Here is a 27,017-nt window from a genome sequence, read left to right as displayed (position 1 = left end):
CTGTAGCTAAATGCTTGCTGCCACTCCTTCCTCAGCAACAGCTTTCTTGAAAAATATTAATATTTCAGAATTTATAAGTTCCCCTCACTAGCTCTAATCACAGGAATACAAAATCCTCCCCTACTTTTGGCCCCAAAATGCTGTGTAATGTTGCCACACAGTGTTTCACAAATATCACTACCTTCACTAGGATGGGAATGTGATCCCTTCTATCTGCAATGTGACACAGCTCAGAAGCACAATGAACAAATAATTGTTACGCATTTAGAAGGTTGTATATGAAAATTGCTAGAGGTATAATTTATGGAAGAAGCTTATAAAACAGTTGCAAAAATGGCTTTTCTGTGTTCTTAAACACCTTGTTATTTTTTTTCCCTCACATGTTTGGGAACTATGACCCCTTTTTTAACATCTAAGGAGGAAAAGGAGCAGTGAGGGAACCCAATCCCCGTCAGCCCCCGTTTACTATCTTCAAATTGATCCTGGGGTTAGTTCTGCGGTGAAGGGCCGGCGTTTGGTTAAACACAGACTGGGTTGAGCAAACAGGTTGAAAACTCCCTTGGACTTTCTCACTTCCAGCACTGTCAGCCTGCCACCAGCCCGGCTCAGTCAACCAGCCAGCAGGCTTTGCTTGGCAGGCTGCTTCGGCCAGATACCTGCTTGGGGTTTGTGTCTGCTCCAAGAGGAGGGGAGCCAGGAGGAGGACGATGAGCTTGCAGGTAAGCGGTCGGGTGCCCCTGACCCACCAGAGCTGGCTGTGGACACCCCTTCTCTGCTGACGCCAGTTTTTTGGCATATGTTGCATTTTTATGTGCCCCTCTTTTGTGTTTCAAGGTGTGTTTTTAAAGCTCTCTTGGGATAAAGGATTTTTCTGCACTTCGTCTATAAATAGGCTTTTCTCTCCCTCTTCTTCTCCTTTGGAAATCATTCTTGGTCAGGCTGGCCTAGCACAGGACCTCTTCATCGCGGCATTTGTGCTTCCCCTGCCCTCCCTGTACACCTCTCCTCCTGCCCGGCTGCCAGGGGGGTGTTTCCCCCTCAGCCTATGAAATCTGGCTGGCAACATCTGCCCAGATGTTGCAACCCTGGCTGCCATCTTTCCCGGCAGCTCAGGGGAGCAGCAGCTCCGTCCCGGGGCAGTTTCTCAGTATCTCACACCAGCACAGCAGGGCTCCGGCCATGTCCTCCTCTCCAAGCTCCAGCGGGGCAGCTGGCGGGAGCTTTCCCTGCTGCAATTTGCCAGAGCATGGAGGAGTTTGGGGAGAAGGGTGGGTTTAAGGCTCATGCGTAGAAGCATGAGATTCACAACCCTGAATCTCATCAGCACCTCACCATTGTTGGGGGGGGTCTGGCTTCCCTGGGGCCATTGGGGCACGTGAGTAATGCTGCAGGAGGCAGGAGCAGCAAGGGCTCATCCCAGGACTGCGGTGGGTCTCAAGAGCTTGTGCAGGACCATCATGTTTCTCCCCAGGCTTCAGGGCTGTCGTTACTAAGCCTTCTCCTAGCTCTGGATGTTCCTGAGATAGACGCATGTGCTGCTTCACACCCCGCTGCAATGTTCATTATTTTACATAGTGGTCTTACATGTCTGCTTATTCATCTCTGAAAAGTCCCGTCTCCTCATAGGGTAAAAGTTCACCGTGCCGCTTCCTTGCTTGCCCCTGCCCTGCCTCCCGCAGCTTTCACCATCCTCTTTCAGCAGCGGGCAGCCTAGCTGCTGTACCACTCCGGATGAGTGGCCTGACAGCATCTTCTGTCTCCGTCACTGACTTGTTCCTAGCAGACCCTAGCACCTCGTTGGCTGGCATGACCATGGCTGCAGGTTGAGTACAGGTCTGCCTAGAACTGGCCACGGGAACGGGCTGTTCTGCCAGCGCCTCCTCTCTGAGATGGCACATACATCCATACGCCATCAGCACCTCTGCCCAGACTGCCTTCTCTTTGCATCTTCCCTCCAGAAGTGTTGCTTCACCCTTCCTCTCCACTCCTCCTGGCATCCGTCGCTCTCTTCCCTCCTCCACCGACCACCCTGACCCACCCTGGAGCCAGGCAGGCCCTTTCAGGAAGGGTCTGGACCTGGACCATCCAGGCACTTTTGGAGCAGAGGTTTGGCGAGAGGTCGGGGAGATGGCAGCTCCTGCCAGCAGTGCTGGCCCTGTGGCACTGGGGCAGCACCGGGGCAGAGCTCCAGTTTGAGTGCTTTGGTTTTATCCTGCATGGAGGCTGTGGAGCCCTGCACCAAGGGTGAAAGACCTGCTCTGCTCGTTGCGCCAGACGTGTCCCTGTTTCTGCGGGTCTGTGTTAGATGCTCCGGTGTTGACTGGACTGAGCTGGTACAAAGTGCCATACCTCTTGTCTAGAGATGAATGCTGTTTTCCTGTGTCCTGCAGCAGCAGCTGATAGAAAAATGTATTATGCAGTGTTTGAAGAAGGGTCTTAATTATTTTGCAGTCTATGAGTTCAGACTTCAAATGAGTTTTTCCCATGCCTGCTCTCTAATCCGGTGAACAAAAGGTTATGGTTTATAGGTCAGAGCACGACACCCGTTGCGAGCACTCTGCTCTGCATCCCAGTTATTCCAATCAATGAGCTTTGCTGAATTTTTTATGCGGTGCTGGGCTTTTATCTCTCCCATTTTATTGAAAAATGACAAAACAAAAAACAAAGTGGAGTCAGATGAATTCCTAAGATTCCATTTGCATAAAAAGCTACAGGATCTCAAGCAAAATAACAACAACAGTAATTAAAAGCAGAAGTGAAAACAAAGAACCACAGAGAACTTTTAGTTCTGCAGAGAAACCACCAGCCCAATTACCAAAATAGTTCCAATCAACCTACCTGACCTGGAGTTACTCACAACATCGCTAGGAACCGCAGAGACCAGGCAGGGACCTAGAGGGAGGTCACTTTGGACTAAAACCCCATTGCTGTGCCATGGAGAAGAAGGGTTCGTTTCCATCTGTCCAGATTTTTTCATCCAGGAAAGATGATCCAGTGTGGGTGCCAGGCAGGCAGAAAGGGGTCATTTCTCCCAGCTTGGGTCCACCCTGCACAATGCGTACTGAGAGGTGGGAGGTGGGCTTTGAGGGTCAGCAGGGAGAAGGGCCCTGGCGTGCGTGGCCCTTGCGCCATTGCTCCTGACCGACCTGCTTCAGCAGGGTCTCTGCGTGGTGCTCTGGAGCCCTTGAGCATGATGCCTCCAATGCACACGAGGAGCTGGTGTGGAGCAACTATTTTTGGTGGCCCAAGCAGTGTTTGACACTGACCCCTAAGGGCAAGGAAAGGAGAGAAACCTCTCTGAGGTCTGCCACAGGGAAAGACAAAATAAAATGGGTGAATGAGAAAAGCCACACTGAACATCCAGGCAAAGCCTTGGAGCCACCCTCAGGGTGATAAATCACCGGTAGGACGATGTCTCTCCTCCCGCGGCTGCAATCCTGCCAATGTCTTTTTTTCAGCCATCGATGCAGTTACCTGAGGATTAATTCTTTGTTTTTTTCTTGGCAAGGAAGAATTGATTTGACCAAACAATGATGCAGCAGCTTCTGCCCCCACTCTCAGCGCAGCGGGGTGATGCCTCCCTCTCCCAAACACCGCCTCTTCCCCAGCTCAGCTCCCCTGTCCCGGACCACCCAGCCTCCTGCATCACCGGGTGATGACCAGCGGCTCTGCAGCCCCGGGTGAGGCGCAGCCGAGGAAGGCAGCAGCTCTCCATCCAGCCCGGTGCGAAGCTGCCTGCATTGCCGTGCTCGGGAGCCAGCTGCCCGCGAGGGGCTGTGCAGCACCAATGTGGGCACGGAGATGCTTGCTGCTGAGCTGGTCTTCTTCCCTTCCTTTGTCCCAGCAAGCAGAAGCAAAGGGGTTTTGAGGGATGTGGATGGGCAGGCTAGCTGTGCAGGTCGCCGTTTTTTTAGCCTGAAGGACAGGGGATGGATTTCTTACAGCAAAGCTCTGTGCCTCCTTCCCCCTCTCCCCAGCACCGTGGTAGGGGGCTGCTGGGGAGCACGTGCTGGTTACCAGATACACAAACCCACCAAAGAACAAAAACCCGTCCCCTCTCAGCTCTCCACCAGCTTTAAGTCAGCGTTTTGCAGGTGATGCTCAGCAAAGCAGCGGGTGTGTTGCATTAACCCTCTCCTTGCTGTGCTAGCGGCAGAGCCCACTGGGCCTTGATATCTGTTTCGCCAGAAAATACGCGTGCCCCTCTGCTCCTTTTCCCCCTTTCCTCCCCTGTTCATCAAGGCTGCCCCGCAGGCGAACGCTCCAGCCACCTCTACATTGCTGGCAGAGGAGGATGCAGTGCGGAGGTCTCGGTTAATTCTGGAACTGCTGCAGTCCCATCAGATATTGCTGCATTTCTGTTCAAAAGAGGGGAGGGGAAAAAAAAAGAAAAAAAAAAAAAAAAGAAGAAATGCTCCAGTACAATACATTTGCCGAGGCTGTTTAGGTGACCTGCTGCTTTGCATATCAATATGCTTCTTGCAGAACCCAGTGGAGAGCAGAGTCCGTTTGGAGAGACAGCCTCCCTGAACCGACAGAGCTGTTTGCAGGCTCAGGCTAGGCAGGGCTTCCAGCCAGCCTGGCTCCCCCAGGAGTGGGCTTTGCTTACAGGTCGCTGAAAGGTGCCGGAGGAAAGCAAGCGGCTTGTCAGGAGGTTTCAGGTTTGCTCTCTGAGTGTCTGCTACACTGGGAAAAATCTAGCGGGGCTGCAAACTACACAAGGCTGAGAACCCCCGGGGGAAATAACCCAGCGCTGTAATAATATAATAAACTAGGTATGGGGGACCTGTTACTCCACCTTCGCGTCAGGCCTCTGCCTCCCGGGGTGCCGCACAGTTCTGAGGGAGGGTTCCTGCCGCTGGCCGGGGCTTCTGAGCGCTGGAGCCCCGAGGCAGCTGCTGGGACATCGCAGCATCGCAGCGCCGCAGCCGCCCCGTCGCAGCAAGCATGCGTGTGTCAGCCAAGTGTTGGGACTCCCGGGCTTTGCCATCCCCGCGCCGCCGTGTGAAGGCAGACAAGGAGCCCGGCTACTCTTGCAGTAGCTAGAGGGGAGCATTAATATTTAACTCTCTCCCCAGGCCCCGGAGCTGAACCATTGATCGCTGCCAAAACACCTCTGCGTTCATGCAGAGTTCAACAGAGTGGCTTCGTGCCTTTCTGTAGCATCTGCAGGGACTGTATTTACATTTCTGTCAGTGCAAAGCTAAGGTCTCTGTTACACCTGCTCCTCTTGTGTGTCTCAGGTTCACCCTGGGGCTCTTCTCGGTGCCACAAGGCTGGGAGCCGCACCCTCTGGGGTCCTGTGGCTTTTAGCCGCGCTCAGACCACAGCAGCTGTAGGCAGGGCAGGCATGGGAGCGCGTGCCGGTCTGTTCAGTCTGTGGGTCTCTTCGGTATGCACCGCCCTAGAAAACCAGATTTTCACCTGGTAATGATCTAATTCTTGCTTATTACTGTGGTGGATGGTTCACGCCCAACTGGGCGATATTCATTCAGGGCAAATCAGTGACACAGTGTAAGTCCCAGCAGTTTCCTTTCCTCCCTCATCTCAACTACAGCCTGACCTTTTCTTGACGGTCATGGGGGTGTATTGCAAGAACTCCACAACCAAGTGACTCCAGTTTCAATCCCTGAGCATCTGAGGGCCATGACTCAGTGCACGAATTTATAAGGCAGTCTGCAGATGTCGGAACACCCATTATTCAAGCGAAGTCAGGTTCAACTTAGATGGTGCTAGAACACCTCCATAATGTTGATATGTATTTCTTCTCCTTATACCTCACCCCGTTGTCCTTGAGCCTGACTGTGTAGGTGATATTTGGCATATTTCTCAAGTGCCTTCAGTGCAGAATGTGGTCAAAATGTACATGCAGATTTGGCAGCAGAGCAAATCCTGCCTGTGCTTCCCAGCCCACCGTGCAGTTAGCTAGTGAAGCAAACCCAGGAGGTCCATGGCGATATGCAAGCAGATTACTTGGGAAAGTCTTCATGCATATAAAAAGCCCGGAAAGAAGTATGGGGATGCAATGGATGTGTTGTTTGGAGAGGTTTTGCTTGTGTTTTCAAAACACTGATGAGTTGTGTGGTTTATTTTACAGTACATGTCAGGATTTGGAAATGAACATGTTTCTGAGGATCCACGCTGTCCGGGAGCTTTACCGGAGGGACAGGTACTGAGTTTTTTAAAGTGCTTTGTTAAAATTACATGGAATAGAGTGAATATCTGTTCCCTGGGCTTTTAATCTTAACATGTTTTCTTTATATCTGCCACCACAAAAGTCTCCAGGAGCCTTCTTTATGCAGGACTGGAATAATAAGATGCTGGCAAAAATAAGAATTAAAGATTTCCATTCATGCTTTCTATTTTTAAGTTACTTGTGAGCTTCAAAGTTTCACCTTGGGGTTAAGACTTGCATGAATTATCTCAGCTCAACAGCAGGCTTTTTTCTGAAAGGAGTTTGCAGTAAAAATGGCTTGGCCAGGCCAAGAAGGAAGCCATTTTCTCTGGAATAAACAGGAGCAGAAGTTTGAAGCTTGGCAGAGAGCTAGTGCTCAGGCAGGAGAGGCAGCTTTCGGGATTTCTGAAGGAGTTGTGTTGGATGAAGCTGGCTTATAAGCCTTTGGCAGGAGAGTAGCTGCTTTGTAGGGAGGGGACATGAATGCCTGTGGTAATAAACCAATAGATTCATTCTTAGAGGTAAGTAATGTCCAAACATGTGAGATATTGAAATAAATTATGTTGGAACACTCTGTGTCAAACAAAGGGATCGTGACCCATGTGATGCTAGCTGCTCGGTCCACAGAGGCAAGAACAAAACCCTGAGGAACTAAAGCTCTCTCATCTCCTTTGTGCTGGTCTCCTTTACACCAGCACACATTTTGAGGCTGATTGTGCCCTCCCTTGGATGCACTGCAGTCCCTTGGACTTGGATGGCAGCATTTTGTGGTCAATGGCATCCCTTGGTGCAAGCCAGCTCCTCTTCACCCTCTGTGCAAAGAGGCCAGCAGACTTATGGTCATACTTCACTTTTCCTGAGTTTTCTGGATCTCCCCAGTTCTAATGTTCTACACGTGGTGTGGCAGCGTGGATAGTGACACACAACACTAGACACATTAAATGCATATATATGTCCCCTAGGTCTGCATTGCAGCCTATGCAGTGCCCACAAGAAAGACAAACTGCTGTGCTGGATCAGACTGATGGCTCAGCTGGTGCAGTGTCTGCTTTCTGAGACTGGCTATAGCAGATGGGTGGAGGAAAGATGTAAGAAAGAGGCACCTGAAAACTGGGAGATTGATAGCAGCGACTGCTGGTCTGAACAAGCAGCACTCCAGCATGATGGGTGTGCTCCTCGTGATTTCTCAGAGCAGCACTGCTTTCCAGGTGAGAAAAGCCCTCCAGCTCCTGGCTGAGGCACCCTCATCTGGACAGAGTTTGGACTTGGTGTCAAAAGAGTTAATAGAAAAATCTGAAAATGAGTTAGACAAAAAAATCTCCAGTCCCAGGGGTGGATCCTTTCTCCTCTGCAGTGTTTATAAGACTGGCATCTGCAGTAGTGCTGGCTAAGATAAAAACGACAAGGGCTATTGATCCCCCTGCTTCGCTGCATACCCATACCAACCAGACAGCATCTGAGGGCTGGAAGCTATGTGCATTAGGAGAGCTTTACCTCCTCCGTCTACCCACCTGCCAGGGCAGTGTTTGATGCCGTATGGATGGCTGATCTGCTCAGCCACAGCAGGGTGACAGGATGCTAAGCTAGACCTTGCAGGAGGGAGATGGGATAGCAAATGGTGTATGACTGTCCCACCAGGGTATTTCCTGCAGTTCTTGGATGCCTTTGCTTCTTGCTGATCTCAAACAAATAGATGCTGGCCTACTTAGATCAAAATGTTTAGTTTCTGTTCTCTGAAAGGGAGGACTCTGTCCTTCAGTTATGAACTCACAAGGGCTGCTAAGCCTGTGCTAGTCATACCCGCAGCTCTGCAAAGGGCAAAGTGCCCCCTTCATACTCCAAAGGAGGATTGTCACTGTGCAGAAGCCCTGCAGAGGAGCAAAGGCTCCCACGCAGGTCACTCCCACTCTTGGGCAGCAAACATGACTGGCAGGAGGAAGCAGCATGCCACCGAAACGCCTGCTCTGGGCAGCCCTCCCCTGGGCAGAGAGCAGGAGGAGAAGGGGGCAGTTAGTGCGTAGGAGGGAAGAAGCAAAGGTGCAGCTGCTGTGAGTCTTTAGCAGCCCTCTGGAAAGCCAGGCAGACATGATGCTCTGGAGCTGCCCCTCTGAACACTTGTTCTCGAAAAGATCTGTGCGTAGTAACGGTCTGCTTTGCAGTCTGTAAGCATTGGGAAGAATCCCCTTTTCCCTGACACTCCTGTCACCGTCCCTGCCAAGCAATGCCCCGTACAGCTTGCTCTAGGAGTGAGCATCTTGCCTCCTGCCCAGGGAGGTGGCTGTCACCATCCCTGGAGGTGTTCAGAAAACATACAGATGTGGCACTTCGGGATATGGTTTAGTAGGCATGGTGGCGTTGGGTGGATGGTGGGACTTGATAATCTTAGAGGTCTTTTACAACCTCTGATTCTATGATGCTATGATTCAATGGCTGTGCTGACTCCTTAGGGTATGTCCATAGCCTCTTGCACGTGGGAGAAGGTTTTGGAGGCTGGCTGGTGCCTGCCAGGCATCCAGCCTCACGGGAGCAAGCAGATACGACTGCCAGGGCTGATGCACAGACTCAGGAGCACAGTCCACCCCGTGGCATCGGGGCACTGGGCGCCCACCGCAGTGCTCTGCCGGGAGCTCCAGAGCTAAATCCTGTGCCGCTCGTTCTCACTCATTGTTTTTCCTTCTCCTCCCATTCAGAATAACCCGCAAGTCTGCCCGTACGGCCTGTACGCCGAACAGCTCTCGGGCTCTGCCTTCACCTGTCCCCGGCCCACAAATAAGCGAAGGTACGGTGACCCCCGGCAGCGGGCGGGTGACGCGGGGCGCTTGGGGCCAGCAGCGGGCAGTGATGGAGACCTGCCTCTGTGCCACCAGCGCTGCCTGCGAGCCCGGGCGGGTGAAAAACCTCCGCCATGTGCTGGGAGAGGGGCAAGGGCAGAAAACCAGGGGAGATGGAGGGGGAAGGCTTTGGTGCAGCGAGTGTGTTGTGAAAATGATGAGAAAGGTGGTGTCAGGATGGGGAAGAAAACGGTTTTCTGAGCAAGGAAAGGAAGAGGAGGGGATGTTCATGGGGGCCGGATGGTCCCGAGGGGCCTGTGTGCTGTGTGAAACAACCATCAGGCTCAGCCCTGATGCCACTACCAAAATGTCACTGCGGTGACTGGCACGTGTAAGCACTCGGTGGGCAGTGTCAAAACCAAGCCCGTCAGCAGGACTCTTCCCTCCTCCCAAGGGACACTCCTGCACGCTGGCCAGGGCTAGTGAGGCGGTGGCTCAGGTCGTACCCATTTTGGGCGTGGCTCGGGGCTCAGACCAGCGCCGGGCACCCAGCACGCTGCTCAGCACCCCTGTTCCCAGCAGTGCTGGGGGCAGCTCCTTCCAGCCGGCAGCAAACGTCCCGCAGCTCTGTCCTGGTCATCGTGCTCCAGCCATGACTAGATTGCAGAAGATGGGCTTCTCATTTTGCTTGTCCCACGGTGGCTTTTCTGTCCCTTCTGTTGTTCGTTCAAATGAAAGGCAAATGTATCATCTGAGCTGCCTAGCAGAGCTCTGCTCTCCGGGCTGGTGCCAGCTCGCGGTGTGCGTGGGAAAGGGATGAATCACTGTTTGCCGCACGAAGATGTCCTTGATGGAAATTTTCCAGCTCTCCAGGGAGAGCTCCCTCCTCCCCTCTCCCACTCACCCAAACTGCAGCCACCGCTGTTAACACATCAAAGGCACTGGCAGGCCTGCCTAGCTCCGGCTTTCCTGATCACCTCTGCTCTCCCGCCTGATGAAAAGTCCAGCTTCGGGCTTGGCCGCGCCTGTGCACAGCGTGGCCGCGGCTGCCGGAGTGGCGGGGGTGGCAGGGGCTGTAGCCACGGACACAGCAGGCAGCAAGGAAGGAGAGCGATGGTCCCAGGCAGTGGTGGAGGCATGGTGGACTTCTGACAGCAGTAGGAAGCTTCTTCCCACATAAAGCTCTGGTCTTCACTGCATGGGCTCGCTGGTGGTCCTGCGGGCATGGCCAGCCAGGCGTAGGATGCTGCTTTGTCATCCACCCGATTTCAGACACTGGCTGTGACATTCTGTCTCCTGAAAGCTCCTCTGTACTTTCAGTTAGATACTGTGCTCGTCCCTGTCTTGTCTGAGCTGCTTTGTAGCTGCGTTTAGGCTTTTTTCCCACCTCAGAGATTGCTGTATTTCAGCCACAGATAAAGTCATATCTTGATTTTTTATATACGTATGTGTGCGTGTGTGAATGTAAACATATGTAATTACATGTAAACACACATATTGACATTCACCTACATATAACAGCATATATTTGTGTGTACAGCCTATAATAAAAAGCCTTCTCTCTGGAAGTCTAACTGGCTGTGAGCTGGTGTTTGATATTTAATACACTTTTTTGTCCAGTTGTTGTAAATGTTATTCATGCCTTTAGGAGCTTAATCAGCCAGCAGCCACCCAGAGGATTTAACCTCTCCCCCAGGTTAATCCAGGTCTTTTCCTTCTTTGCAGCTGGCTGTATCGGATCCTACCTTCAGTCTGCCACAAGCCCTTCAGACCTCTTGAGGAGGGCCACTTGACACACAACTGGGATGAAGTTGAGCCTGACCCCAACCAGGTAACCGTGATGGAAAGAGCTCTGGTCCTGCCGGGAGGACAGTCAAATATTAAGCTAAGCAGAGGTGCAAAGGCACTGAGCTGCATGAGGCCTGAGGGAAGCCGTAGGGAGCTGCGGGTCTAGCCAACACAGGAGCTCGGTCCTGCCCGCCACCCGTTGTTCCTCACCTGTGGGTCATCCAAGGAAGGACAGCCCTCGATGCGATGCTTGTTGCTTCCCACCTTGAGATAGGTGCTTGTGCTGCTTCCCAGCATGGCTGCAGCGTCACAGGGTCTGGTCTCTGCTATCGAGCATCTCCCCTGGGGGCTCCTGTTGGCCACCTCTCAGGCTGCTCTTTCTTCCTCTTCGATTTCCCCCACCAAAGGCTCATCATGTCCCAGCCCGACAGGCAGAGCAGCAGCGTGTCTCTGCCATCCATCCCCTCCTTCCTTGCGCTTCTGGAGAGGCTTCTGGCTGCCAGCCTGTTTCTCTGCAACACTCATGGGAAATCAAGCTTCATTCTGGAGAGTCACGCAGAGACCCAGCATTTGTCTTCCTCTGTTATGGCCTTGCCATCATCTCTAATCATGATTTCTTCCCTGCCAGCCCCAGAACATTTGGCTTTGCTAATCTGACTCTCTCCTCCTGCCATTGTCCTCTCAACATCATTCATGGTCATCGGTTTTTACTCCTCAGGTTTTGCCCTTTGATACATCATCATTAGCTAATTTGCAGTCTCCCGGCAGCCTCGCCATTTGTCTAAATACTTTCCCAGTTCTGCTGGAATATGTTTTCCAGCCACTGACCAAGGAGTGGTGACAGGCTCCTATTTAGGTCCCTTTGGTGCTCCTTCCTAAATGAAGCTCCAATGACTTCTGTTACCCTGATGCCCTTTCACAGCCTGCATCCACCATTATGGTTATTTATTATTACAGTAATTACAAGATGCCCAGCTCTCAAGCATCTCAAGCCATTTATGCGTAGTACATCTTTTACCTAAAGGAACAGGAATGAAGCTCCTGCCCACCCTCTTTCTCACTGCTTTCAATGGCAATCATCAAACCCAGAGGGGTTATTTCCTAGCAGTAAGTGGGAGCCATCTTCCTGCTTTCCTTCTCATCCTCTCTGAAGCAGAGCCAGAGACCAGGTTCCGTTTGTTGGACAACACTGACGCTTCCCTGCGGTGCTTTGTGTATTGCCCAGCTCACTTAAGGAGCTTTCCCGATTGTCATCCATCTAAAAGGATGGCCATATGGAGACACCTTATGCAAAGATCATTGAAGTCAAGGGGAAAAAATGTCCTTTAACGTTCCCCAAAGACATTGGCATAGGAGACAAAACATAAAAGGGGACAAACGTGAAGAAAAAACACAGGGTAGCATCTGTGCAAGAAATGCTGAAACAGAAGAAAGCTCTCCAGCCTGGAACAGAGATGATCGGGGAAGCTATGATTGAAAGGCAGGGAGAAAATGAATACCAGCAATGAATGTCACATTAAAAAAAAAAAAAAAAGCATAAACTCTGAAACTTCTTGTCAGAGGATCCACATAGGTTCAAAGTATATTTTTATATATTAAAATATAGATAATATACGAGATATATACATATATAAAATATAATATATGCAAATATGTATTATATATTATATATTTATATATATTTATACTACTGTAAAGTAATAGTAAGCACAGAGGTGCTGAATCTCAGGAGTCTCATGGATCATACAGCAGGGAAACAACACTGAAAGATTGCCCATTTTAAACACATGGCGCTGTCAGCCACTGGCTGTCTCGGACTTCTCTTCTGGCTCAGAGTGCCCGTTCTTCTCTTCTTGCATCGGTGAAACCTGAACGCAGCAGAGAAACACCGGACAAACAGCGCACAGAGCTGGGCAGTGGCTTAGCAGTTTGCAAGTGTTTTGGAGGAGAGGGGGCCAGACACCATTTTCAGTTGCAACCAATGGCCTGGATCACATTACCCACTCTCCTTGTCCCATGGGAATGACAGCTCTGGAGGTGTCCACAGAAGATGAAGGTGTTATGCAGGTGCAGATGAAGATGTTATGCAGGAACGGCACTATACTTATTATTTCATTTGTAGACTGTCAAATTCCATATTCCTCAGTGAGAAAATTTTCTTCCCTTTAGACCTTTTCATACCTTACATTTATTTCTCTTCTTTTGCCTGTTCTCCCTCCCTCTCTCTGTCTGCCCCCAGTCGTCAGGGTCTTCTCTCCTTGCCCCTCTGCATGTCCTTTCTGTCAGTATTTCCCAGTGGTTTCTGTCAGCTGGGTCCCGATTCCCAACCCTGAAGGCTTAAAACAATCATCAGAGGAACAGTTCACGTTGAGATGCCACCACTGGCCTTTCACAGCTGCCATGAAATGAACCGCAGCCAGGGAAAGTTCCACTGCTGGGGGTGGCGGAAGGCTCAGGAGCACCTTCTGACCATGCTTCACGTTGGCTCTGGTTCGTGTGTGGAATGCTGTCTTGGAAACCAAAAGCAAGCATGCTTTGAAGAAGTCTAAAAGCAAAACGTAAGGTTCAGTGCTGTCTTTCTGGCTTAGCTGTTAGATGTTGATACCTCACTAGGGTCACATCTGATCTGCTGGCACGTGCGTTTGGTATCTCCATCCAGAATATGCAGGTTCTCCAGCAGCCTCTTCCCCTCTGCCTGGCACCCCAGCAGTGTAACCCTGAGCAGGCACTGGCACAGAGCTGCCCTGGTCTCCTGGGGAGGAAAACATGGCTCTGCCCGGCAGCAAACGGGGTGGGGGTAGGAAGGAATGAGGGATGGATCCGAATCAGGAGACCCAGGGCTGCTGCGAAGCTGTAGCGGTGGGATGGACTCAGGAAGCAGATGGCTTCAGAGAGCAGAGTGGAGAGGGCCAAGCTGAGGGACCAGGCCTGGGTGCAGCTGATTAATTAGCAATGAGCCCTTGCTTTGCTCAGCTTTACTGACAGATGCACGTGCTGGGTGCAGTTGCCTGTTTCTTCCCGAGGCTGGCTGTCTGGGAGAGCCTGACACGTCCCCTCGGCACCCACATTTTGATTTGGGTTTGGGAAATTTCCATGAGGCTTGGGGGAATTTAATATCTTTGTATCCCTTTCAAATTTAGCGGAAATTTCAGATAGTTCAACACTTTTGGGAGCTGCAGGCACAGCACAGACACAGAGTCCCATAAGCTTTGTTTACTCAGGGTACCAGCATGAAAAAATACCAAGAACCACCAGGTCAGGTAGCTGAAAGCGAGAAAATATTCTCATGGATGCCCAGAGTCACAGGCACTTTCACCTGGGGTCAAGCATACAGATGCAGGGGATATATCTGGCAGCTGGCCATGTCAACGTCCTCCTAATTTTGGGTGTTTGGGTTTGTCTGCGCTGATTCCCCCCCAGCAAGGGGCCCTTGGATGCAGCACCTCATTCCCAAGAGCAGCAAAGACCCTTAATATGATATTAGCAGTAATAAATACTTTGGACTCCTCTGGCACCTTCTGCCTGAGGATCTCAACAGGCTTTGCAAGATGTAATTAGTGCTGCTCACAGCTCCCACTCACGCAGGTAGAGATATTTCTGCTTCGGATGTGGGGAAAATGAGGCGGAGAAAACAGGAGTGTTATGCTCAGGTCATGGAGAGAGTGAATCATCCAGCCCAGCGTGGAGAACAGGACCAGGAAAATTTGGCTGTGGAAAGCCAGCTCATCTGAATTTCTTTGCTTTCAGCAGTGTTATCAGTAACAGAGGAAGAGACAGCTTTTAAATAGGGTTTGTTTTTTTTTTAACCTTGGCACTACACAAGCCTGCCAATTATTTTACAAAATTATGATTAAAAAGGGAGAAAAGCTCCATAAATCAAAAGAAACCTGTAAATCAAATTAAGCAAGGCAGAAAAGCAAAGAGGATATCTACCACTAGCTCAGCTAGCAGAGGGCAGGGAAGCAGGGCGGGGGCAGAGTTCTGCTTTCTTTTGAATTGCTGCTGTTCATGTTATAACCACTGGCATCACTTTCTTGCTTTTTGTTTGCCGCAATCTAGCTGCGATGGAGACCTTTCGAGATCCCCAAAGCCCCTCAGAATAAGGTGGACTTTGTGAGCGTAAGTTGTGGGACCAGGGCATGTGGGAATCCTCCATCTCTGGTCTGACCTGGGGAGTAGTGGGGCACACGGGATGCTCAGCATCGGGCTAAGAGCAGTGGTTTTGACACCACTGGGCTCACAGAGCATCTGTGGGAGGGTAGAGGATCCTGGATTTCAACCAACTGACAGTGGACTCGATTTTCTTCATTGTCTTTCAAGGAACTGTTAAAAAAAAAAAAAAGCCCCAATCCCCAGCTCTCCCCAGTCCCCGGACTGGAAAACATCAGCTTACGTGGATTTTTAAGAAAACCTTAATACATTGAAGAGAAGCCAACATGTCTGGCAAAAGGCCATACATGGAAAGGCTGGTGGCTGTACGGGAAGCGGGGAGAGGGGGTGAGCTCCAGCAATGGGGTGGGACGAGGGGCGGCGAGGGAGCCGGCCCCTGCCCCGCTGCCTGCCGCTCACTCCGGATCCCTGGGGTTTGCCTGTAGGGGCTGCACACCCTGTGTGGTGCCGGCGAGCCCAGAGGACGCAACGGCATCGCCGTCCATATTTTCGTCTGCAACACCTCCATGCTCGACAGGTCAGTGACTGCTGTGCTGGAGGCTCGGGGTGCCCCGGGCCGGCTGCCAGAGTGTGTCTGTCTGTCACTGCCATGCTTGAGTCCAGCTGCTCCCAGTGGTGCTGTCTCTATGTCCCCACGTTCCTGTGTGCACAGGCAGAGGTGTTCATGGTGTCCATGGCAGGTGTTTGTGCAGCCAGCTGTGCTCCGTGGCCGAGCACTGGGGGAGCGGGTGTGGAACCACCAAGAGAAGGAGGGAGCTGGGCATGGGGAAGCAACAAGAGGGGATGTGTTGGATGCAGGTGCTCTTGTCCCAGGGACTGGAGCTTCTCCTCAGAGGGCAACATGCATGCCGTCTCTGGTGGGCATCTCTACCCCCTGCACCGGCTCATGGGGGAAGCATTTCTGGTGCCAAAGGGGAGACCTCTGCCATGTCAGTCTCCCAGCTTAAAACTCCCCAGATGTGGTTGGGGCATGTGCAAGCACCTGGGGTTTACGGCACCTTGACCTTCCTGCTCTCCTTTTTCTTTAGATGCCTTTTTAATTCAGATGGTGACTTCCTGATCGGTGAGTTGATGCTTTGGCTTCTCCTTTCCCCTGTGAGGGTCCATCTGGGTTGCCACCTGCTTGCCTCTCTGTTCCTCCAGAGCCTTGGTCCTTACAGCCAAGATTTGGAGGAGGGGGTTGGCTTCACCTTCATGCCATCCAGGTTTGGTGGTCTGGCACCAGCTGGGCTGTGGGGTGGGTTGTACTGCTCCCATGCAGCTCATAGAGCACCAGTCTGTGCCAGACCTCAACTTTGGTTTTGAGCAGTGACCCAGCTTTGTTGGCGTGGTCCTCAGGGATGGTTTCCCAGCACTCCCCAGACTGGTATTAGGCACACCACAGGCAGAGGTTTTCTGGAAAACACAAGCCTCAGGATTTCTGAACAGCTTACAGCTAGATGCGTTCTTTCCTTCAGTTGAAGAGTATTTGGCACAGCAGCTTAGCTCCTGCGCTCCCACAGCCTCAGGCAACCAAACTGCCAAGATGAGTGTTGAGGTTGGCACATAACGTGCGCACATGCCGAAAAATGTTATGAGCAGTATCAAAAGCCTGATATTTACTTGTAGCTTTCTTGACCAAGGGACAGAAATGCCTTGGGGGTCACCAACAGAAACATTTCTCCCATCAAATAGCTATTAAATTGCTCTCGCTCATCTCCCTCACTACAGTGAAGTAAAATTGCCAGGGCAGGTTTTGTAAATCTGCTAGTTTTTCAAGTCAAAGTATGAGCTCTCCTGCACCAGGACAGTCAAGGAAAATAATGCGGACATTAGTGAAGCATTACTTCAACCCTCAGGAAGTGGGGAGAATTAGCTATTCCCAGATGTCTCACACTGCCACAGCCATGACAAGCATGGGTATGTGCACCATTTTATGTGAAGATCGTGAGATGGACAGGTATGGCCCCAGATGTACCAAGTCTTATTTATCTGGACTGTGGCACAAACCTTACGTTAAGAAAGCATGAGGTGACAGATGGCCTAACCTCACGCAGGTACCTGCTGTGACGTGGGGTCCGTGGGGCTGGTCTGGAAGCTCTCCCTCCAGTGTGGGCATCTCTGCTGCAAGGCTCTGCATGGGAGAGGGAGCCTGGTCCTGCTGTGAAGCAGAGACAGAAAGGCCCCTTTGCTCTTCCTTGGAGCCTGGGTGCTCTGAGGGGACAGAGAACGTGGCAATCACCATGTTTCTTGAGCTCTTCAGCCTGCATTTTGTTTCCGCAGTGCCCCAGCAAGGGAAACTGCTCATCACAACCGAGTTTGGGAAGATGCTAGTGGAGCCCAACGAAATCTGTGTCATCCAGGTAAGGGCTGACTGTGCCTTGCCAGTGGCTCAGAGCCCGATGTTGGAGCAAGCTGGCTCCTGCATTCAGCTGTTTGTGGTTTGTCAAGAAAGTCCTGGGAGGATCCTAGTATCTTCCTTTATTTTCCAGCAAGGAATGCGTTTCAGCGTGGAGGTGTTTGGAGAGACCAGAGGCTACATCCTGGAGGTGTACGGGGCACACTTTGAGCTGCCTGACCTGGGACCCATCGGTAACACTGTCCCATCAGACCTACACTGAATTTCGTAGAGACAGCCAGGAATTACAAGCCCACATCCATCCTTTTATCTCCTATGTAATACATCCTCCCATGCACACGCTCCTTCCCAAAGACACTTTCCATCCCAGCGCTGTTATTTCCCAGCAGAGCAAGCATCCCCCTGAAAAAATGTGACAGCTCAGTCATCCCAGTTTTCCCCTGGGACTGAAGGGACCATTTCTCTCCCACCCACTTTTCCACTTTGTCTCTTGTCTTCTGGTTTGGGAGTCCCTGTCTGCTGGCTCTGAACCTGTTCCTACCAAAAGAAACTCAAAAAGACATCATTGCCGATGCCTCTTATTTACAGATATGGTATAAACTGGAGTGACAGGAGAGAATTTCCCTGGTAGAAGGAAAGGCAGATTTCAGAGACAACAGATATTCTTGAAGCCCCATTTTAGATTTAATCAAGTGTTTTTTTCCCCTCAGCTCTGTTAACAGAGGCACCTTAGATGTCAGAAGCTGTTCCCCTTGGGGAATTAGAAATCAATAAAATGAGCTGCACAAGACTAGGATCAGCAACACATTCGCCTCTCCATGTTGTGCTGCCAGGGTGGATCTGCTTTCACTGACCACAGGTCTAGCTCTCAAAAATTCCAGATTCTCTTCGCCAGCTGCCTCCTGGTCTGTGCAAAGTCGCAGATCATGAAGGCACAGCCTCCTGCTGCTGTGACAAAGATATTGCGAGGGTGCAGGGCATCTGAAGCCCCGCCATCCCCGCTGTGGTTTCCCAACCAGCTTTCTGGAGATGCTCAGCTCAAGCTGTTTCACCTTCCTCGTACTTGGAGTACGTGCCTCCAAGTTCTTGCTGAGAAAAACACCTCCTGGTCAGTGCTACTAAGATTGTGGCAGGGAAGGGAAGTGAAACTTCCCTTGTAACAGCTAAAATAACTACAAAATCAGTACCAATAGTTCTCCACTTTCAGACTGGTGTTTTGGGGTTGGTTGTTTTTCATATTTTAGGCTGCTTTTGCCTCCACTCCTCCCAGACAGGGCTTGTTTCATAGCTCCCAGCGAGATCTAAAAGACTGGCCATGCTTGAGGTAAACTGACTGGGTATTATCAATCAGTAACAAGCTTGGTGTGGCCCATCTGCATTCAGAGGGCTTTTGCAAACATCTCATAGCCACAGCGAAACTGCAGCTGGTCATTCCTGCAGTGAGGAACCATTCCAATCTCCAGCCCTTTAATGGGACCCCACTCAAGCATCTCTCCTGTGTGACATGTGCTGCACATCTCTTTCCACATCGAGCCTACAGTGATTTTTCAGCAGCTTTCCTTTCAGCCAGCTGAGGTTACCTGCCTTCACCCACCTCTTGTGCCCTGTGCCTGCTCCAGTTGATTATTGATATTGTTGCCCCAGCCTGTTCGTAACAGGTTTTCCCATTAGCTAGTTTTTCAGACTCTGTTGGACTGGGGTGTTGGGGATTTTTTTTTTACTTTCTGGAGGAAAAGAAAATGAGTGCACTTGCCTGTAAATCTCTTCAGGAGGTGGTAATTATAAGAGCTCCTCTCCTCACCACCTACCCGCCTTCCCCTCAGAGACCAAGATCCTTTGTATTTCAGTCTTACTTTATTCTAACTTCACTTTTCACTTGAAAAAATGACAGCTGGAGAAAAGCACTGACTGTTAAACCTCAGCAGCAGGTAGTAATGTCTGCATTTGTATCCAAGAAATTCAAAAACGCTTCGTAACAATAATACTAATGAGAAGAAGAAGAATACTTCAGCACCCATATGGTGCTTTACACTTTAAAAATGCACTCCTTGTGCAAACCAGCCCCTCAGTACGCCCAGAGTCTGTAGGTACTGCTAGCCCTTATTTTGTTACTCTTTTTGCAAGCATTCAGAAATATATTTGTCCCCTCGTGACATGCCTCGTAACTTCTGCATGGCTAAGTGTCCAACCAGCAGGATGTCCAGGAACAGAGAGCAACTCCCCCTACATTTTTTGCATGATTCCGAGTTGTTACATGCCTTTAACTGAGGATGACATACTAATCTTGTTCAGAAGGCAACTAGGGGAGACCTGTCTTTGTCATATGAGGCGTGCACGGGCTTAAATTCTAGGATGTATTACAATTACCTACTCATCGGAGCACAAGAAGTACATGATGACTATTTCGGGTTTCGCGGTGGGCCAAGCAGCAGTAAGGTCATTCAAAATGCAGCAGGGCACTTGCAAAGCCAGGGAATTGCACCGGCCTCTCACTTTGCTAGCAGGTTGCCCAAAGAGCTCTGGCATCTCTCTTTCTTTTGCAGGAGCCAACGGCCTGGCCAACCCGCGTGACTTCTTGGTGCCCGTCGCATGGTATGAAGACCGCCAAGTGCCAGGGGGGTACATGGTGGTCAGCAAGTACCAGGGCAAGCTGTTTGCAGCCCAGCAGGTGAGGGTGCCCTGAACAGGTAATACTGAAGCACAGCAACAGCCAGTGCATGGCCTGGGATATGCAACTCAGTAGCACGCACATAGTCTCAGGAGGTCCTGCTGGGTTCAGTGGAGCAGGACTGAGCTCTTGACTTGTCAGGTCATTTATCTTCCCAGCTGAAGATCCTCAGTCTGGAAAAAAAGTGTTTGAGAAGACTTGGTTGCCCAAAGACTCAACGATGGTCTTTGCCCCACTATTTCCATACATTTATAGTGACAAGAGTAGAAAAAAGGAGCTGGGGCTGCTGTGAAAAGTCTGGGTTTCTTCACCAGGGAGCCAATGTTGGAGCTAGCCTTGTTCAAGCACTGCCTGGGCACTCAAAAGCCCGTAGAGACCAAACCCCGGAGGGAGGGCTGAGGCTCACCAAGTGGAAATGCTGAGGAAAACCACAACCTCGCAACATCAGGCTGTGCCTAAAGGTCTTTGTGCTCCAGGCTGCTGGTGTACCTCTCACCAGCACTAAACCCATTTTTAATTCGGGAAAGAGCAGAGCCCTGCATACGTGCAACAAGTTGGAAGGCTGTGTATAGTAACCCTCCGTCTCGTTGCTTTGCTAGGATTTCTCCCCCTTCAACGTTGTAGCCTGGCATGGGAACTACACACCGTACAAATACCATCTGGAAAAATTCATGGTCATTAATTCTGTTGCTTTTGACCACGCGGTAAGTTCTGAAGCTGAGCAAGGCAGAACAATGCTTTGTGGACACCATACCATCCAAACCCACCCTGAATTCCAAGGGATCAGCACCTGTTAAAAAATATGTTGTGCTGTAAGAAACAGTGTGACATCTCTTGTGCTGCTTTCCCTGGGCCCAAACCAAGCTCTTGTAGAGAAAGACAACCTTCTTTGTGGTACAAAGACATATCTGGAGGTTGATCAGCTTCTTAAACAGCTTTATGCAGCTTAGCATAGAATTTCTGTGCCCTGGAGGAGGGCTGAATACTGAAGCCAACACACACCGTGCAACTCAGAAAAAGATTTTTGCTTCAAATTCTTGCCTTGATTTATTTCTTGCAATTGCACAGACCCCTTCCCCTGGTTCCTCTGAGCCCAGCACTGAAATTCGCTTGAAGAGCTGGCATATTTTATAGCAATAATTTCTAGATCTTATGGAAAATAACTAAAGCCAAAACTAATGTGAGCAGCTCTTCTAAAAAGGAAACCAGCCCAGTGGGAGAGGTGCCCGTAGCAACGCCATCTCTTGGCGGTTCTTCTGCAAGTGGGTGTGCAAGGAGACTGGAGCATTTCTAGTGAGACAACCAACAGAAAGTATTGTTCGAACTCTAGAAAAACCTGCCAGGAGGAGGATGGTTTTGGGATCAAAGCCCAGAAAATCACTTTACTGGACTAGGCACTTCAAAAATCCTTGAAGCGAGCCACAATTTCTCTGCAATTTGTACTCCCTGTTTGTAAACTAACAGGGCTGTGAGGCTGACTCCAGCAGCACGTTCCTCCCCTCTGTAACCAGCTAAGGAAGACGTACGTTTTCGTGGTAAGAGGAGCGCTGGAGACTGCTCCTGGAATTACAATACCCTGCCTTGTGGGGCTGTCCCTCCCCTGCATCTGCGCCGCTGGCTCTGGGGGCATCGTGGCCAGGGTGGGGAAGACTCTTCAAAGCTGCTCAAAGGAAGAACCATCCAGTCCCACCTCTTGTCCCCCATGTTCAGCATGGGATCGACATGCTGGGTGCTGTCACACAGGGTCACAAATCTCATCCACACCACCAGGTGCATTTGGTAAAAGTGTTTAGGCAAGGGAGAGGCTGTATCAGTCAGGTTTACTGGCTGGATGAGCTGAGCAGACAGCTCTGAGCCCTGCTCTGTTTCATGCTTTTTGCTTTGCTTTTTTCAGGATCCTTCTATCTTCACTGTCCTGACAGCCAAGTCGACCCGCCCTGGAGTGGCACTCGCTGACTTTGTCATATTCCCTCCGCGATGGGGGGTAGCTAACAACACCTTCCGGCCACCATACTACCACCGTACGTCTGCTCTTTGTTGGTTGTGCTTGAGTACAGGACTGCAGAAAAAAACCCCAAGCCTCCATTTATTTGAGAGCAGGCACAGGGAAGAAGCAGTCTGATTCGTTGCCCTTGGCACAGTTAGAGTCAGCTTCTTGGAGTCAGTCAGTCCTCCCTGGAAAACGAACAAACCCAAAAATGTTCCTATTTAGAGCATCTCAGGAAAACTCAGAGGTGATGGGCTGGTTGTGTCTGCATAGATGGATGCATCTGTACTCAAGAGGCTCCCACAGAGACCGGGTGCATATTGAACTTGGCATTGCACAAATGCGTCAGAAATTGTCCTGTCATCCAGCAGTGAATTGTTTAATATCTCATCAGAGTACTAGATAAAGAACAGGAGAAAGGAAGATATGATATCACAGGTGGTGAGAAGCACAAAGAGATGTGGAGCTGCCCAAGGCCACTTGTAGGGTGAGATCAGAGTTATAGCAGAGTGAATTGGCTCTCCTGAGCCCTTCTTCACCACCTGCACAGTCGTGGGGGTACATCTGGCATTTGAGAAGCTGGAGATCAGGAACAGGGCTCCTTCTCAGGCAGAGAGTTGGTTGATGTTTTTGGGATTTTGTTGCCATCACCAGAGCTCATTTGTTTTTGGCAGCTTTTTGGTTTCATCTTGGCAGAGCATGGCCACATGCTGCCTTGAATGGATGCTACAAATCCAGTTCCCCACACAGGCCTGCCCTTCCAGCGTGGGGATGAGGCACCCTGCTCTGTGAGACTGAGCGGGGAAGCTTGCCCATCCTTCACCCCTTCTGTCAACAGCTAAAAGGCCCCATCTCAGAAGATATCAAGGTCACACTATGGTCACTGTGAAGTGCTGAGAGGCTTTCTGCACACTTACCAACCACAGTTTAATAGCCAGCTCCTCCTGGTACTTAGATGTATTTCCAAGCGTCTTGGGGTCTGGCAGAGTTAGTGGCACTTGCAAGCACCGTAGGCAGCTGTGCAGCCACCTGAGTAAATCCCACAGGCGGAGTCCTGCCCCATCATTCTGCTTTCATTCGCAATAATGAGAGTGACATGGAAACATGTCTCCTCACCAGCTGGGATAGTGCCAAGATACTTTTATTAGACCTGAAGACGTGAGACACACTGCTGGTTAACCACAATGAAGTTGCTGCTGATCAGCAGAGCTGTGCTAAATTTCCATGGATGCACTGTGAGCCATAACAAACATGAAGTTGTTCAACCTTGCTTTGTCTGTGGTAGAAGACAGCTGAAATAACTCTCCTTCTCTTGTCCATGTTGTGATCTGTGTCCATGCAGACAGCTACCATAGCTACTCACTTGACCACCATACCTCGGCTGTAGGCTTGAGCACTAAATTAATGATGAGAAGGTTGGTTTTCTACTGTGTGCCAGCCATGGAGCGGTAGAGCTTGAGTGGGTAAGGCAGACGTTGCAACTGTCAATTATCAAGGCACTGCACACGTTTGTTCCCTCCAAAATTAGTGCCGTGATGAGAACCTTGTATTTTAGTGCACTCAGAGTCATGGTTTTCATCTTGCATTAACTTTGCCTCAAGTATAAACACAGCAATGGTGGTCCAAAAGTGTTCGCCCTAGACACTGTAACAATTTCACATACAAAGGTGGCTGTGCAGGTCATAAACACTGACTTCTCTTTGTCACTTTTCTACATCCTTGGAGGCTGTGAATTACTCCTAGGATCTTTGGACCACAGGTTGAAAAATGTCTGATGCAGTTTTTATGCCATGGGCATATATTGCATCTGTGTCTGAGAGAGTACTTGTGTGATTCTCATTACAGTGGGGCTTAATATCTAATGGCCATTAAGGGATTTTAACTTCACAACATCTTGCTAGTAGAAGACAACACTATTTTACTGATAGGGAATGGTGGCACAACTAAATTGTTGGGGGTCATGTAGCAAATCTGCGAACAAGTAAGAAATTGGATTCAGCTCATCTCTTAAGTCCCAGCCTGGTTTCCTACTCACCTGCCCATTCTTCCTAAGCGATATTATGAGTCCTGTTTCAGACGTGTTGGCAATCCAGCTCTTCAGGTCTGTACAGCAGGCTGAACGTGCCAAGCGGAGTACGAGCAGGTTCAGTGAAAAGCCCGTAACAATCCAGTCTTACATGAGACACTGACAACTTGGGATGAACATTAATGAATGTTTGCATACACATATATGCCAACTCTGCTTTGAGCTAAATTAGTTTTGTTGTTAAACATTTCAGACCCTGGATTGTACTTAATGAAGACCGAACTAGTGGTCACTACGGAAGCGTGTCCAGGTTTTGCAAAAACTGACCACTAAGCAGAAAGTTGCCATATTGTTTAGTCACATCAGGTCTACTAAAGCTGAAAGCTTGGGACAGCAGCCGTTAAAGTACTTCCCTTACAGGGAGCATAACCCAGTTAGCTCTGAATGATTAGATACAGCCACCATTACCTAAGTTAGTAGTATATTACTCCATTGGTTTCACAGGGTCTACTTAAAGTATTCTTCCTCAGGGAAGGACAGAATTTGGCTCTTGAGAAGCAGATAGATAATGCATGAATCAGAAGTATAAGGTACTAAAGTGCCTGGCTGGACTGAAGGTGGTAGAATATAAAACAAAACCATTTTGTGCTTATAACCTGGGACAGCAAACCACGCTCTCCCACCAGACTGTTGGCCAGGCATTGTGTGCCTGTAACACAGGGATGATTATACAGAACTGCCTTTCTAGCACTTCAAAATTTCTAATCCAAGTCTGTAAATATCAGGTTACACCATGCAGTCCGTACGCAGGTGTAGTACTTACACAGCTTGAGGTGGTAGGAAAAGCACAGGTCTACCAACATCAACGCATCTTCATTAAGGAGCTCTTGTTTTTGAATTCAGATAATCCAGAGTGGAATAACACCCATACAGCTTTACAAGCATCGCCTGTAGGATCCCCGGTGTCCTCTGATGTGATACCCTGCTTAGGAACCTCCACTCCATCCACTGCCTGGCCCAGCTTAGCTCATGGCTTTCATGGAGCTTGGAGCCCAGCTGTGACGCCTCCCAATCACACTGCACTGCAACCTCTCCTTCTCCATGTCTCCTGCAGGGAACTGCATGAGTGAGTTCATGGGGCTCATCAAAGGCCACTACGAAGCAAAGGAGGAAGGCTTCCAGCCTGGAGGGGCCAGCTTGCACAGCATGATGACTCCTCACGGGCCAGATGCTGACTGTTTCGAGAAGGCGAGCAAAGCCAGGCTGGAGCCTGAGAGGGTTGCAGAAGGGACCATGGTAAGGTGCCAAGTGACCCAGTAAGATTTTGAATACAGCATGGCATAGTGCCGCTGTGCCACTCTCAAAGTACAGCCTAGCTTCTTGATGGCAAGTTGGAAAACTACTTGGACCAAACTGCTGCAGCATTCACCTGCCTTACCGCTCAGCACCATTCAGCTCCCAGGAGCTCCCCTGGAGACATGCAATGCCAGGCAGCTTTGATCACCTGCCCACATAAATTGTTGCCTGAGCAGGAAGCTGGGAATTTTCATGCTGATTAATTTAATTTTTGTCTTAGCCTATGGATAAAGAAACAAATCCCCTGACTGTCCTCCTTTTTCCACCCCCTAAAATCTAATGATGATCATCAACAGACCTTGGACTAGAGCTTTTGAAACAACCTGGCTTTCCTGGGCATGCAGGGAGTCCAAAGTCACTCCTGAGACCAGCATTGCAATGCCAGCTCTGAGGAGCTTTCTCCCCATGGGTTCACCAGGCTGGAAGCAGAACTTGGCAGTGCTGGACCATGTGTACAACTCATGTTTGTAGCAGAGCACAGCCACCTTGCCTGGACTTAAACTCTTGCTCTCTTGCCCTAACCTACCCTCCCTCTCACCAACAGGCCTTCATGTTCGAATCGTCCCTCAGTCTCGCTGTCACCAAGTGGGGCCTCCAGACCTCCAACTGCCTAGATAAAAACTACTACAAGTGCTGGGAACCTCTGAAAAGCCATTTCAACCCTAAGTGCAAGTAAAGAGAAGAATTTGTTGCTTGCAATATGCGAGTGAAGGCGGGGAAATCCAGCGTACCTACGTGTGGTGGCACAGTCGACTCAGGCAACGCAGTGTTCCAGCACAGAATGGCATTTCCAGCAGCCACCGAGCTGCGAAAATGATCATCCCTATGTAACTTGGGAAATGCAGTAAAAAACCACCATTATTCTTAACTTTGAAGTATTCAATTAAAGCTTTCCTGGCGACACGCAGAAGCTGAAACACTTGCGTTGCTCTCACCACGTGTAGTTGGTGTGAATGCTGTACCTTGTGTGGACACGAGGTGACAGCCAGTCCCCATTCAGATGGTCTCCTGAAAATACAACCCTGTGTGTCTTTCCTAGGGAGAAACTATGGATCAACAAAGCATTTTATGCTGTCTGTAGGGGAACAGCTTTACAAGCAGAGCTGAAGGCTCTACCAGACTTCAGCCTCCTGTTAGAGCAGGCCACTTCGACCTGCTGAGCTGTAGAAGGTTGCCAAGGAAAGACTCGACTGTCAGAAAAGTAGACCACAAATTAGAAAAGGCTGGAAAATCCAAAGTGTTTCACTGCTAAATGAGGGAAAGTTTCCTTTCCAACCCCACACTCTGGCCATCCTTCAACATCGACTTTTTTGTCAGCACTTGACAAATTCTCTCCCTAGTTAAGTGCTAATCTGCAGCACAGCAAAGGCAATGGGGCTTGTCCAGCCAGTCCAGGCGTTTGTTCCTGGGAAGGTACGTGGAAGAAAGTTCAAGTGCAGACAACATCGTGGAGGACCTCAAAATTCATTGGAGTAAGCAAGCCTTACCCCCGGGTGGTGAGTTCCACAGGGTGGAGGCAGAAAGCAAAGCCCCAGGCAGGGTGGGAACCAGGAGCACAGCCCAGGCACCCCAAACCTCAGGCCTGCACTTTAGCAGGTACCCACATGAAAGTTACTAAGCTTGGTGCCATCAGGATCTCTGTTCCTTACTTCCCAAGAGAAGCAATCTTCAATTTTCCGAAAGAGAAAGAAACATAGAGCTGTGACACCTAAATTCAGTCAGTTACATCCATCATCGG

The 27,017-nt window shown here is 50.1% G+C and overlaps 1 protein-coding gene across 1 annotated transcript; it reads left to right on the top strand.

The window, feature by feature from the left end:
* Positions 1-563: 563 nt before the first annotated feature.
* HGD (homogentisate 1,2-dioxygenase) lies at positions 564-26,147 on the top strand. The gene is made up of 14 exons (XM_009941586.2): positions 564-719; positions 6,098-6,169; positions 8,866-8,954; positions 10,672-10,777; positions 14,794-14,853; positions 15,330-15,421; positions 15,933-15,967; positions 17,167-17,246; positions 17,376-17,475; positions 19,786-19,910; positions 20,510-20,614; positions 21,805-21,931; positions 25,038-25,219; positions 25,824-26,147. The coding sequence occupies exons 1-14, from the start codon at positions 708-710 to the stop codon at positions 25,953-25,955; spliced, it is 1,317 nt and encodes a 438-aa protein (XP_009939888.2). The 5' UTR covers positions 564-707; the 3' UTR covers positions 25,956-26,147.
* The last annotated feature ends 870 nt before the right edge of the window (positions 26,148-27,017 follow it).

Source organism: Opisthocomus hoazin, chromosome 1 (assembly GCF_030867145.1).
Source record: "Opisthocomus hoazin isolate bOpiHoa1 chromosome 1, bOpiHoa1.hap1, whole genome shotgun sequence".
In the NCBI taxonomy this organism is placed as follows: Eukaryota; Metazoa; Chordata; class Aves; order Opisthocomiformes; family Opisthocomidae; genus Opisthocomus; species Opisthocomus hoazin.
The sequence above is the reverse complement of the archived record's forward strand: the minus strand, read 5'-3'. Positions and strand labels throughout refer to the sequence as shown.